A 15,429-nucleotide genomic window follows, 5' to 3' on the forward strand; every position below is an offset into this window, starting at 1 on the left:
ATATATCTTTTAAAAATATAGTTCACTCTCTGCCTTTTTTATCAACAGCCAGTCAGTCATTTTCCAACCTGCTATATCCTAACACAGGGTCCAACAGTCCTGTGGAAAAGTATTTCCTTCTTCTTGGTTTCCTCTTCAACCAAAACCTAATATTAGATACAGGGTACTTGAAACTGCACATGACATTTTTTACTTATTTAATTTATCTATTGGACAAAGTTATTCAACTCTAACTGTGAAAAAGTAACTTCACCCTAGTTACATCCCTAGTTAATTACAGTCAGCAGAATGAACACAGCCAGACACTTTATTTTGACACTTAAATTACCATCAGAGTCAAAATGCAAGCACAAGATTCAATAAGCATGTAATGACACAATAAAAATAAGTTCTTGAACAGATTAGGGAAAAAAGTTTGATACGTATTTGTCAGAAAAGAGCTACAACAGTATTTCTGAGGCACAGTGACTTCACCGAGTCTCACTGAGAACCATAATCTCCAAACAGAAATGCTTGTAACAGTAATGAATCTTCCAAGGAATGATTAGCCGGTAAAAAGTACTCCAAAGATGCAAAATAAAATCATCCTGGAAATCACAAAGAATTCTTAAAACCATCCAAAGAACTGCAGGCTTCTTTTGCCTCAGCAAAGTTCAGTGTTCGTGGCTGAACAATAAGAAAGAACTGGGCAAACATGGGCTTAACTGGAGAGCAGTAAGGCAGGGAAACATATAGACCATAAATACTGTATCATTTAATAGGAAGCGCCTGGATGATCCCTGAGCCTTTGGGAGTATATTCTATGAATGGATTAGACAAAAGTTGAACTTTTTAGTAGGGATGCTCTAAACTCCGATTTCATGTTACTTGATCAGCTGATTCCCATACCAATTTCTTATTTCTTTATCCCTTTAAAAAACTTTACACACTAATCTCCCACATAACCAGACAAATTGAAATTTTATATCCTATACTAATATTTTTATGATGAAACTATAGACCACAGGTGTTAACTGATCCTTTCTATTAACAAAATGAAATTCTGTAGGCTTATTGTTCAGTGACCATAAAATACTAAAATAAATACAATTTCCTTAAAATACATACTTTAATAAAATATGTACAAAAATACTTATCCATAATACATATGGCATAAAGAAAAAAATGCTTCTTAGTAATTCTTGAGGTGTAATTATAAATTACTGATTACCATTTCAATTATGTAGTGCTTGTTTCTTACCAAATTGAATTTCCCCTTAGGATTAATAAACTATCTATCTATCTATCTATCTATCTATCTATCTATCTATCTATCTATCTATTATATAGTGCCTTTCATGTCTATCTATCTATCTATCTATCTATCTATCTATCTATCTATCTATTCTATAGTGCCTTACATCTCTCTATCTGTCTATCTATCTATCTATCTATCTATCTATCTATCTATCTATCTATCTATCTATTATATAGTGCCTGTCATATCTATCTATCTATCTATCTATCTATCTATCTATCTATCTATCTATCTATCTATTATATAGTGCCTTTCATATCTATCTATCTATCTATCTATCTATCTATCTATCTATCTATCTATCTATCTATCTATCTATCTATCTATTTAAACATATGTTGTATAACACACAGCAACAAATAATGAACACAGTACAAATCTATTGTTTACTAAGAAGCGATTTCAAATTTGTCTTTATCTTATCTTTTTCCAATTAAAGGTGGCAGTTGCTGCATTTGAAAAAAGCCTGCTGTCCAAACTCAAGTGGTGTCCGTTTTAATTTAAAGGACAAAAAAAAGGTCTGAATTCCTTAAAGCAGCTTTACTTGCCGTTTGGCTAGTTGCACAGGACAACTTTTCTGATTTTTTTTTCTTCAGTTTATTATTTCATTTTTTTTAACGTATTGGCTAATATACCAATCACCACCTTTTGTTCACTGATAAAACAAGTTTCCACTTGCTGCTCTTTGTTTACACTGCAGGAAATTTGCTGTTAAAGAAAAAAAATACAAAACGTGTGCACTGGCTCAAGTACCGTACCACTTTGCATAAAAGAGCACTACAAATAAGCTACCGTAAAGCTTAGAGACGCAGGGGCTGAATATATTGACGTTTGTGATCTGCCTTTTTACTGATCAAGTCTTTTTTTTAATGAAAATCATCCGATTTCGATTGGTGGCCGATTAATGAGAGCATCCCTACTTTTTGGACAACATGGATTCTATTTTTTCAATGTAAAGCAAAATATTATTCCACAGTATAATTTCACAGACAATCATGCCAATAGTGAAATATGGAAAGGGGTTTTGTGTAACTGTGGGGACGCTTTGCTGCCTAAGGACCTAGATGACTTTTTATAACTAAAGGAACAATGAAGTTTGTAAGAAAATTCAACATCAGAAAATCCCTAAAAAGAACGTTCAGTCACCTGTCTATAAGCTAATGTTGGATCATAGTTAAGACATGTAGCAAGACAAGGATGCAAAAGACAAATCTAGTCAACAACAGAGTGGATAAAAAGAAGCAAAATTAACTTTGGACTGTCCTGGTCAAAGTTTACTCCATACCCAATACAGATGCTGTGGCAGAACCTGAAACTGGCAATTCATCCTTAAAAACCTACCATTGTTTCTAAAGTAAAGCAGTTCTGCAAGGAAGAGTAAACTAAAGTTCCTTCTTTGCGATGTGAAATACTGATATTCATTATACTGATTGCAGTCACTGCAGGTAAAGATGATGCAACAAGTTATTTAGTGTAAGGGAGAAATAACTTTCTCACACAGTGCCACTTGGTGTTGGATACTTTTCTTCAAACAAAAAATAACATAGAAGAAACGTTTTTTGCTCATTCAGGTATATTTATCTAATATTAGACTTTGGTTGAATATCAATCAAAATTTAGTGTCAAACATTTATAGGTAGAGGAAATCAGGAAGGAAACAGATACTTCTTCCTATCACAGTAATATCAGAGTTGATTTATGAAGTTATAAAATGTACTGTGACATGTAAAAATGCAGAATACAACAAAACAGGTTTTCAAGACAATTTAGATTTTAGGCAACAAAAACATTCAACTTTAGTCTTGACAATTTCCACAAACCATTTTAGTATAACATGTCATCATAATAACGTTCTACCTTTAGTAACAACTTTACCTACATAGCAAATGGTCATAACTTTTGTCACATAGAGAATGCCCCAACAATCATATCTTCTTCGTAAATAAATTAATCTATCAAGTCGCTCATCCTTGCTAATTACATTTCAAGGTCTGGGAGCCATGCCTTATTCTGACATTAGGCTCAAGTCTAACTTCAATCCTAATAGATAGATAGATAGATAGATAGATAGATAGATAGATAGATAGATAGATATGAAAGGCACTATATAATAGATAGATAGATAGATAGATAGATAGATAGATAGATAGATAGATAGATAGATAGATAGATAGATATGAAAGGCACTATATGATAGATAGATAGATAGATAGATAGATAGATAGATAGATAGATAGATAGATAGATAGATAGATATGAAAGGCACTATATAATAGATAGATAGATAGATAGATAGATAGATAGATAGATAGATATGAAAGGCACTATATGATAGATAGATAGATAGATAGATAGATAGATAGATAGATAGATAGATAGATAGATAGATAGATAGATACTTTATTAATCCCAAGGAGAAATAGGGAGGAGCAGTCCATTATCAGATGTATTCAGTTACAGCAGACCTATGACGATTTGCTAACCAACCTAATCCGCATGTTTTTCTTATGTAGGAGGAAAAATGAAGTACACAAACAAAAATTCATGCAGACACAAGAAGAATGTGCAAACCTCATGCAAACCATGACAATGCCATTATTCAAGCCCTGTCTCCTGCAACTTTACCTCTATGCCACAGTGCAACTCCATACTGAAATTTGAATTATAGAGAAGAAGACTACTGATAAAGCTCCAAATAAGTAAATTCACAATTAAAAGTGAAATCAGCACAGACCTTATACTTCATACTTCATGCTTTGCTGCCATTGTGGAAGTGTGCCAATGAATTTTATTAGTATAACCGCATTAGGCAAGGTAATCAGATCTGTGGGGAAATTGTGAAATGTTTCTCTTTTGAATTAGGTAGTATGTTTAATGACTCAAATCTACATAACCCTTTTAAGATACCTTCTTCTGGTAGAATTGTATGAATAAGTAAATAGGATAAAAATAAAGAGCTGAGAATGTTTATGTAAATTCATTTTTTACATGGTCCAGTGTTGATTGATATCTTGTACCTAAACTCCAGGAATTGGTTCTATCTCCTTATGATCTTGCAAAAGAGCAAGCAGCTACAGCATTTGAGCAGCAACAAATATGACATTCAGAAGGTGGAGGGAAATTAGAGAAACTGGTAAGTGAAATTATTGAAGCTCAAAAAAATCAATAACTCAACAAATAATACTGCATCATAACATAAGCAAAGCTCTATTTGATATTTACATAAGAAAGGTCACAATGAAAATCGAACTTATAAACATACTGCTGTGTTGCTTAGCTCCAGTCGGGAAATGGGCCTCAGTTATTGTAACATCAGCTAACTTTAGTTAACATCAGTTACATCATACATCAGTTAATGTATCAGAACTCTATGTAACTAAGTAATTTTCTGTATACAATATTTGTAGGTTTTTACTTTTTTTTTTTTGCTTCCAAGGGCTAATATTATTGGAAGACAGTGTGGTGTAGTGATTAAGGCTTTGGACCTATTACTCCAAAACTTGAGGTTGTGGGTTCAGGTCCTGCTATTGGCACAGAGTGACCAAGAGAAGCCACTTCACCTGTCTGTGCATCAATTGGAACATCAAAAGAAATGCAGTCAATTGTATCTCCCAAATGTTGTAAGTTGCCTTGGATAAAAATGTCAGTCAAATATTAAATAATAACACCCCGTAACCCTGTAGTTAGGATATAGCGGGTTGGATAATGGATGGATGGATTAGCTCACTTGACCTGATTACTCTTAAACATGCTATACACAATTGGGAATGATTAAAGTATTCCTGCATTAGATCAGTTTCTGTTTTTTCTAGTGACTTGCTTTTGTTGGTGGTCATTTCAAAACACGATTTTACAGGAAGCTATTCTTTTGAATTGAAATGGGTAATCAGTACAATTAGTATTATAATTATGTATGTTTTTCACTTGTTTATGTTGTTCACACAAGTATTTAGTGTTTTTCATCAGTTGTATGTTCAAGCTTGTATTTGTTTATTTTTGGTATAGCCATAGGCAGACAATGAAGTGCAAATACTAAATAGTGTTGTACTTTAACTTATTACAAACAGCAATGACGTTTACTGGCTGCACATTTAGACAGCCCATGCAATGAACTTTTTTTTGAGGTTGTTTTCTGTAGTGCTTGAAGTGGAAGAAAATAGCTGTCTGTACTATAAGGCTTACTAAACATACAGGGTTACCCCTTAGATGTGCTGCATATTACAATGGAGTAACTTGTGGGGATCCCTTTAAGTTTAACTTAAGCTGTTGGTCCTAGCTTGTGTTAGATCCAAAGATACCGCTTCTGCCTCTGCTTCTCTCTCCTTCACCTATGCTTCAAGTGAGGCAGTGCCAACACTCGCAGCCACAGCGGCTGGCAGCCTCACTGGCAGCTTCATAGCACACTTGCTAACCATTACGGTTTGCAACTTCTTTGAGCCTCACCAGACTTTCTCGTTCCATTTCATACCTGACAATACACGGCAAATATTATCATGACTCTTTTATCCTTTACAGTTATCCATCCACTCTATTCGCTAATGCTGCTATTCACATACCCATCAAGCACTTCTTCTGTGCTCTTCGTTTGCATAAGGCCACCTCAAAGCACAGCACTGGGCATATACATTGGTGTAACAGTAGTAATTATTGACAAATAAAAAAACATGGATTGGCTAATTTTCGATAACCTCACAAACATTTAATTATGTTAAGTAAAGCATTTTAGCATACAGCATTTAGTTTTTCTATTGGGGGGGGGTAAATATTGATATAGTGAAATGTCCTTTCTTAACGAATACCAACTAACATAAATGCACAATCCTAACAAATTTCAGTTTTCTAACTAAATGGGAAAAGGTGTTTTTGTTGATGAGTGAGTGAGTGAATGAATCAGCCAGCTTTGCATTATCTTACAGTGCATCCAGAAAGTATTCACAGCGCATCACTTGTTCCACATTTTCTTATGTTACAGCCTTATTCCAAAATGGATTAAATTCATTTTTTTCCTCATAATTCTACACACAACACCCCATAATGACAACATGAAAAAAGTTTAGGTGAGATATTTGCAAATTTATTAAAAGTAAAAAAATTGAGAAAGCACATGTACATAAGTATTCACAGCCTTTGCCATGAAGCTCAAAATTGAGCTCAGGTGCATCCTGTTTCCCCTGATCATCCTTGAGATGTTTCTGCAGCTTCATTGGAGTCCACCTGTGGTAAATTCAGTTAATTGGACATGATTTGGATAGGCACACACCTGTCTATATAAGGTCCCACAGTTGACAGTTCATGTCAGAGCACAAACCAAGCATGAAGTCAAAGGAATTGTCTGTTGACCTCCGAGACAGGATTGTCTCTAGACACAAATCTGGGGAAGGTTACACAAAAATTTCTGCTGCTTTGAAGGTCCCAATGAGCACAGTGGCCTCCATCATCCGTAAGTGGAAGAAGTTCGAAACCACCAGGACTCTTCCTAGAGCTGGCCGGCCATCTAAACTGAGCGATCGGGGGTGAAGGGCCTTAGTCAGGGAGGTGACCAAGAACCCGATGGTCAATCTGTCAGAGCTCCAGAGGTCCTCTGTGGAGAGAGGAGAACCTTCCAGAAGGACAACCATCTCTGCAGCGATCCACCAATCAGGCCTGTATGGTAGAGTGGCCAGACGGAAGCCACTCCTTAGTAAAAGGCACATGGCAGCCTGCCTGGAGTTTGCCGAAAGGCACCTGAAGGACTCTCAGACCATGAGAAACAAAATATGGCATAATATTCAAAAAGACTTGAGGCTGTAATTGCTGACAAAGGTGCATCGACAAAGTATTGAGCAAAGGCTGTGAATACTTATGTACATGTGATTTCTCAGTTTTTTTATTTTTAATAAATTTGCAAAAACCTCAAGTAAACTTTTTTCACGTTGTCATTATGGGGTGTTGTGTGTAGAATTCTGAGGAAAAAAATTAATTTAATCCATTTTGGAATAAGGCTGTAACATAACAAAATGTGGAAAAAGTGATGCACTGTGAATACGTTCCGGATGCACTGTATATATAAACGTCTAAGTGTGGAACTGTGTGTGACTGTCCGGCCTGGAAGTGAGAGGTGGAGTCGGGGTAAGGGCTCCGCCTCCGAGGAAACAGAAAACTCACTTAGCCGCTAATAACACAAGCGAGGCGAGCACATCAGCAAAATGAAACCACCGAAGAAAGACAAAGTCAGACAAAGTCGCTTAACCACTAACATTGGCAAAATGGTATCCCTTTTACTTTTCTTCCCGCCGTTAATGCACAAGCGATGTGAGCACGTCGGCAAAACGAATCCTCCTTGGATAGAGATGCCCAGAGTAGTCCCTTTCAATTACCTGACATCTCTATATTTCAGTTTTTTTTCTGACGATTTCAATAGTTTCTAGGACCCTGGGCTTTTTACAGCATGGGCTTACACAGTTAGTACTTTATATAAATATATAAACTGCTCAAAAAAATTAAAGGAACACTTTGACAACACATCAGAGTTCAATGGGAAAAAAATCTTGCTGGATATCCATACTGATATGGACTGGGTAATGTGCTAGGAATGAAAGGATGCCACATCGTTTGATGGAAATGAACATTATCAACCTACAGAGGACTGAATTCAAAGACACCCAAAAATCAAAGTGAAAAAATGATGCGGCAGGCTAGTCCATTTTGCCGAAATTTCATTGCAACAACTCAAAATTGTACTCAGTAGTTTGTATGGCCCCCACGTGCTTGTATGCATTCCTGACAACATCATGGCATGCTCCTAATGAGACGATGGATGGTGTCCCGGGGGATCTTCTCCCAGATCTGGACCAGGGCATCATTGAGCTACTGGACAGTCTGAGGTGTAACCTGGTGGTGTCGTATGGACCGAAACATAAAGTCCCAGAGGTGTTCTGTTGGATTTAAGTCAGGTGAGCGTGGAGGCCAGTCAATGGTATCAATTCCTTCATCCTCCAGGAACTGCCTGCATACTCTCACCACATGAGGCTGGGCATTGTCGTGCACCAGGAGGAACCCAAGACCCATTGTACCAGCACAGAGTCTGACAATGGGTCCAAGGATTTCATCCTGATACCTAATGGCAGTCAAGGTGCTGTTGTTTAGCCTGTAGAGGTCTGTGCATCCCTCCATGGATATGACACCCCAGACCATCACTGACCCACCACCAAACCGGTCATGCTGAATGATGTTACAGGCAGTATAACGTTCTCCACGGCTTCTCCAGATCCTTTCATGTCTGTCACATGTGCTCAGGGTGAACCTTCTCTTAACTGTGAAAAGCACAGGGTGCCAGTGGTGGACCTGCCAATTCTGGTATTCTATGGCAAATGACAATTGAGCTCCACGGTGCCAGGCAGTGTCAGGCCCTCAGGCCACCCTCATGAAGTCTGTTTCTGATTGTTTTCTCAGAGACATTCACACCAGTGGCCTGCTGGAGGTCATTTTGTAGGGTTCTGGCAGTGCTCATCCTGTTCCTCCTTGCCCAAAGGAGCAGATACCAGTCCTGCTGATGGGTTAAGGACCTTCTACAGCCCTGTCTAGCTCTCCTGGAGTAACTGCCTGTCTCCTGGAATCTCCTCCAAGCCCTTGAGACTGTGCTGGGAGACACAGCAAACCTTCTGGCAATGACACGTATTGATGTGCCATCCTGGAGAAGTTGGACTACCTGTGCAATCTCTGTAGGGTCCAGGTATCGCCTCATGCTACCACTAGTGACACTGACTGTAGCCAAATGCAAAACTAGTGAAGAAACAGTCAGAAAAGATGAGGAGGGAAAAATGTCAGTGGCCTCCACCTGTTAAACCATTCCTGTTTTGGGGGTCATCTCATTGTTGCCCCTCTAGTGCATCTGTTGTTAATTCCATTAACACCAAAGAAACTGATTAACAGCCCCCTCTGCTACTTAACTGACCAGATTAATATCCTATAAGTTTCATTGACTTGATACTATACTCTGATTAAAAAGTGTTCCTTTAATTTTTTTGAGCAGTATATATATATATATACAGTATATATATATATATATATATACATACACACACACAGAAATATTAAAATATATACAAGCATCATAACTGCAGAAACAGTAGAGTTTCTCAAAAATATTTCTTCTTCTAAAGATATTTGTAATCATTGAGTATTTTGGAGTATTTTAGGCATTTGTAGTATAATATACTAAATCTGTTCAATTTCATATTAGAACTTTTTGATTACAATATACACAATATGTTGCCTTAGGCATTTTCTGAGTATCTTCTTAAATGGCTGCTGAAATGTGATCAGATCTTTCCGATTTTAATCTTAATTATAAACAGATAAAGACTGACCATTTGAAAAAAACTGGTTAAACAAAAACAGCATACATTGTCATATTTTAATAGACTTATGGTTTAAATGGGGCGATATGGTGGCATAATGTTAGAGCCACTGAGTCGCAGCAAGGAGACCAGGGTTTGTGTCCCGGGCGCTCCCTGCTTGCAGCTTGCATGTTCTTCCCATATCCAGATGATATTTCAGTTTTGTACTTAACACTTGCCTGAATAAGCTCCAGCTACCCCATGAGTCTCTAGATAAGCGAGTTTGGAAGATGGAAGGTTTGATGTATATTTTTTCAATGTTCAAGGAAAAGGATGGAAAAAGTGTGGAGCTCTCTAGAAAATGGGCTTATTTGCGTGGAGAGATTAGTGTTCCATTCAGGTATGGGTTTGAAGTGCCCTGAAAAGAACGAAACTACAGTTCTCCAAAAAAAAAGAAAAACCTTTGAGGCCCCTTTTTAGTTTTCAAGTTTGCTAAACATCACAACAATAATGCAACATAATTCTATAGAAGGATCAGACGAGCTCTTGGGTAAATACACAATATTATGTCTAAATAAAACATGACATTGCATATCAGCACTGAAACCTATTCTCTGCTGTGAAGACTAGTGGAGTGAGCATCGTGGTGAGGGGCTGTTTTGCCATTTTGGCCTGGGTAATTTGCTGTCATTAAGAAAACCAAAGATTCCTGGTTTTATCAAGAAATTCCAGAGGAGAATAACAGTTTGTCTATAATATGTGGGTGGGAAAATTGGAAATAAATCAGCAGCAGGGTATTTTAATCAAAACAATTCCACATTTTGAAAATGGCAAAGTCAGAGTCTTGACCTCAGTCCAACTGAAATGCTTTGACATGCTTAAAGCAACATATTGCAAGATATTTTGGAATTATAAATGAAATGAAAGAGTTCTGTAAATATGAATCGGACAAAACACCTAATAAACGATGTCCAGCTCTGGGTTCTCATTTATAAAACTCTGCGTGGATTCAAGTGTTAAAACATGCGCACACTAAAAAACAGGAAAATGCATAAGCCAAAAATTTTTTGATTTATAAAACCTGACATACGCACATTTCTACGCAATCTACAGTTTAAAAATCAGATTATCTTGTAAGTATGCATATGTGAACTCATGTCGCGCGCTGCCCTGAAATATCCATATACTTTATGCAGCATGCTAATCAACCTAATACATATGCAATCACAATGCCACAGAACTTCCTGAGGCATCAAGACCACCCCACCTGCATTCAAGAGTATCAGGCTGTGCTCCACAACTAAGAACACAAGATTATGCATGGCATTATAGCGCCTTTCCTCTGTGTTCTGGGGTTTCGAAAAAGGCAGAAGGCACCAGCGTCTGAGCAGTTATCCATTATTACCTGGCATATGTAATGATGTGATTGCTGTTACAATGAATAGTACAGACCATATGAAGCACTGAGGGTTCAGCCAGTTACCTTACCAACACGCCAGCCATCACAAACAGAACCTTCCCACCTGCCAAAACTACTTTGCCACAAAATAAATTAATCAGAGGCTAACCCAGACCATGGAGACACAGCATTTCTCAGCCACATCTTGGCATTACAGATAACTTGTGCATTAATGCAATGAAACTGCTCACTCTTAACAAAAGTAACTTCATTCTCATTAGGTTCCCTTATTGCAATATGAGAGCACTAAATTGCTCTGAATATGTTAGGAGAACCATACACAGGTATAAATTGCCTTTTTTGTTGGCAAAAACATGTTATGTCTTATGTATGCACACCCACACCATGCGAAAACTGGATGTAGCACTTTGTCTGTGGGTTAATGGTTTCCAGCATAGCAGGCAAAATGGAGATGAACATGTCTGAGATATTCGTCATGCGTCAGTCAGTCACCTGAGAATTGACAACAGATAGTCAATATAAACTGACGAATAACCAAAAAAGTTCACTGGTGCAGATACACAGCATTGACCCCATTTAAAGGGCAACTAAAATGCAGTCTGAACATCACATACAACACGTCTGAGGTGTAATATGTTTGTCACATCAATGCTCATAATAATAATAACGACTTTGTGATATGAATTATTATGCATGCTAGTTGCCTTTTGCTGGTTTGCTGCATTTCTCTACTTGATCAAGGGTGTCGTCACTTCCCAGTTTATCCCAACATTTGCGTGGAAAGTTATATACACACATTTCAAACCTCTTTTTGTACATAAACAAGCTTTATAAATGAGGCCCCTGTTCGGCAACTATAAGAAGTTTTTGGTGAAGGTTATTCTTGCTATTAAAGAACGCTTAATCAGTTACTAAATCTAAGAGTCACTGTTGACCTTGAACATTTAAACAATTACATTAAATTGTGACAACTTTCAATTGTGTGTGAGCTACTGGTTCGATCCCCCCAAACATTCCTTATTTATTATTACTCCTTAAAAAAATCAATCGTATTTTATGGACCACTCATGTATTAATCTTTCAGAGTTTGAGAGAGTTCACAAATTCTTCTCATGGCCTCTGAGGTGAATGTCCTGATTCTATTTGGACTTTAAAAAGGTTGCTCAGACGGCTGTGTATGCCCTGCTGCTATAATCTACAATCCCACAGTTCTGTTCCTTGCATATTAGAAGAAGCTTGTTTAGAAAATCAAGAAGCATGTTAAATTAACTCAGATTCCGTCAAATTAAACCCATTTTTCTTTTGTTTTTGCTGTTAAATTTACTTTATTAGGTAAGGTGACGGGGCTGGTAGAGCCCAATCCACTCCAAGGTTATTATAGTTAACAAGAACTAAAATCAAAACTGAAACTATTATTAAAAAAACATTTTCGTAAACTGAAATAAAATAATTAACAAAACCAAAATTAAAAACTAAAACTAAACAAAACTATTAAAGTAGCTGGAAAGGCAAACTGAAATAAAATAATCATTTACTAAAATATTTTTAGTTTTAGTTTTTGAATGAATATTCTTGCCGTTAGTCTTTAACCCTTGTAAGTTCTGCAATCCTACTCTAGATAAACAGGTTTAGATAATGTATATGTTTTCTTACTCTCAGACGCTGTCTTTGTTGTTTTGTGCCTGTCCATACTCCTATTACCTGCTCCTGCTCTGCTCATTATGGGTTTACTGTTCTTATGGTGGGCTATTCAAGACTTACCACCCCTAACCTTGACACTACATGCTTGTTGTTCTTTGTTTCCCTCAATACAGCTCGGTGGGGTCTGCACACTGACTCAAGCCTAAGAGTCCTGTTCTTCCTAAGCCCTTGTGATTTTCATGAGAAAATATTTAAAAAATTATAAAATTGTGTAAAATTGTTCATATTCAATGTCTAGTTTTGATTATGTTTGTTTTTATTAGACAAAAACAAAACCAGATAGTAAACTAGGCAGTGTAGTAAGCTTCCACTAACATTAAACTCGTATCCAAATCTGTTAAGTGTGCAGTTCTGTCTGATTGTGACACAAAAGTAACTCCGTAGGCGCTCCATACCATAATTAATAAAACTAAAACTGAAACTTATATATATAAAAATAAAATAGAAATACATTTGTGAAATAAAAACTAAACTAAAACTAAAATACACAATGAAGGAAAACTAAAACTAAACTGAATTTCCAAGAAAGGTCAGAAAAAATATAGAAATAAAAACTAATATAAAAAGGCAAAACTATAATAACCTTGATCCACTCCCTGATCTCAACAAGTGTGCAACTGATTCAAACAATTCTGTTTCTCAACAGACTTAAAACAGGTGACAACATACAATAAATTTAAAGTTTGCAGTCTGCTCAAAAGTATGGAAAGCAGCAGGTAATAGAGACCACTAAACATCATTAATGACTTTGTTTAGATCTGATATACTGTAGGTGTAGAACTAGAAGCTACCAGGCAAATTAAACCCTCTGTGTACAGTATGGGAACACTGCTTTTATATTATACACAGTCAGGTGTTAACATAACACTCTCTGCTCTGTAATAGTAACCTCCTCATGTCAACGTGGTAACTTTACCTAACCTCAACATCTTGCCATAGAACATATGCATTCACGTACAAATATTTCGTTTGCGCCGCTTTAATTCAAATTCATAGGCGATTGCACTTGCACACATATCCAAACTATGCGTAATGTTACCGGATGAAAGGCATAATCCCGACTCAAGAAAAATCTTGGATAACACTTTGGTTTAAAACGTTTCAACTATAGTAAGCTACCTAACAGAAAAAAAAATAAAATGTATATAATTAAATACAACGACAGGTGACATTTAAATAATTAACTGAACGCCTTATATTTCAAGTAGCCCGAGTTATTTTATGCAGCATCCTGTAATCTAGTTTTGAAAGGCGCTCGCTGCACGATATTTAAGAAAAAGATGAAATGACCTGCACAGGGCACATTGGCTGCTGGCAAACTAAATCATTAAGCATTTCCATAAAGTGACCTAAACGCACTGATTTACTGAATTAAAAAATTACATTTATAAGTTAGCAATCTCGACAAAACAAAAAAGTTAAAACAAGGCTATTGTTCTGTTAAGGATTTCAGCTTCATTTGTTTTAAATATGTTTGGTATTGACTCTTATACTTTTTCAGTCTTTATATAAAAATGTAAGAATGTCTATGTTATATATTTTTGGAATATGCAAAGCATTTAATAAAAAAATATTTGTTTAATAAATAAATTGGTAAAGTGACATCCTTTATAGCTTACATCCCACGAGTACAGAAGCCTGTGCTCTAACACTCAAAAAAGTAAACCAGGCACAAAAAAGAACAGACGCGTGCAGGTGCAATACTTAAAACGGTACCGGGTTGTCATCCTTCGTTACCCGCAAGCCTTCGGCCTCAGGGAGACGCCGGTTTACACTCCGCGTCCTGTGCCCCAAGTTTGACATCAAACTCCGTCCTCTGTCCTGTGCTCCCTCCACGCCGCAGTTTGGCTCTTCTCCCCGCTGCTCTTGGTCCGTTATATGCATCGCCTTCAGCTGCACCCCTGCCGCCTCTTGCATGGCACGGTGTGGAGAATCGTCTTCACAACTCTCTTCCAGTTCCCCGATGCAGTAGCTGCCCAGGTAGGTTAGGGCATTTCTGCTTTGATGGTGAGGCGCTCCACTTTGTTGGACACCACTTACATCCTCTCCAGAAACTTGGAGCCGTACTAAAGGAGTTACGTCAGACACTTGACGGTGGCACACCAGCTTCCACGTCTCGGACGTGTTTTGCCGAGTCACCTCCGAGCTGACGCTTTTGACCTGTTCGCCGTCACCTTTGCTGCCCATCTCTATCTCTATCTCTCTCTCTCTCTCTCTCTCTCTCTCTCTCTCTCTCTCTCTCTGTCTCTCTGTCTATCTCCCCGCCCCTCGAGTCACCTTCAGTGCGCTTCTCTGCGTCTCACGCGCTTTGCAACGGGCACTGCGCCCAACTTTTCTTCAGCCGCTAAAGGCGTTCATTTAGTTTTATATTGTACAATTCTGGACACATCCATCCGAAACAGAAGGTTTGGGGTCTGTAAAACTACTACAAGTCTACTCCTAGGATTCAAACTTACATTTTACAGATAGGTAATACAAAAATCTGTAATTCGTATTCGGACTGGTATGACTGTAGATATACTGTAATAGGTGTGTAGAGTCATTGCTGTCACATGTGCAGTGTAGTGAAATCATTACAGTACTTGCAAGTGCTAATGCGAATTGCGATGGATTTGGGGTTATGCCCCAACACTCAGCGACCAGAACTGGATTATATTTTTACCTGTTTATCTTTAAATAAGTGTGGATGTGTG

The 15,429-nt window shown here is 37.4% G+C and overlaps 1 protein-coding gene across 2 annotated transcripts in view; it reads right to left on the bottom strand.

Moving 5' to 3' along the window:
* LOC120515878 (fatty acid 2-hydroxylase-like) overlaps positions 1–14,936 on the bottom strand; it is a 57,405-nt gene extending 42,469 nt beyond the window's left edge. The window contains exon 1 of one of the 2 annotated variants that reach the window (XM_039737232.1): positions 14,474–14,936. In XM_039737232.1, the coding sequence (XP_039593166.1) occupies positions 14,474–14,923 (450 nt within the window). In that variant the 5' untranslated portion in view covers positions 14,924–14,936. Of the gene's footprint in view, positions 1–14,452 lie in introns of both variants that reach the window. The other variant, XM_039737231.1, reaches the window with a different exon arrangement.
* Between the last annotated feature and the right edge of the window lie 493 nt (positions 14,937–15,429).

Source organism: Polypterus senegalus, chromosome 15 (assembly GCF_016835505.1).
Source record: "Polypterus senegalus isolate Bchr_013 chromosome 15, ASM1683550v1, whole genome shotgun sequence".
Classification (NCBI taxonomy): Eukaryota; Metazoa; Chordata; class Cladistia; order Polypteriformes; family Polypteridae; genus Polypterus; species Polypterus senegalus.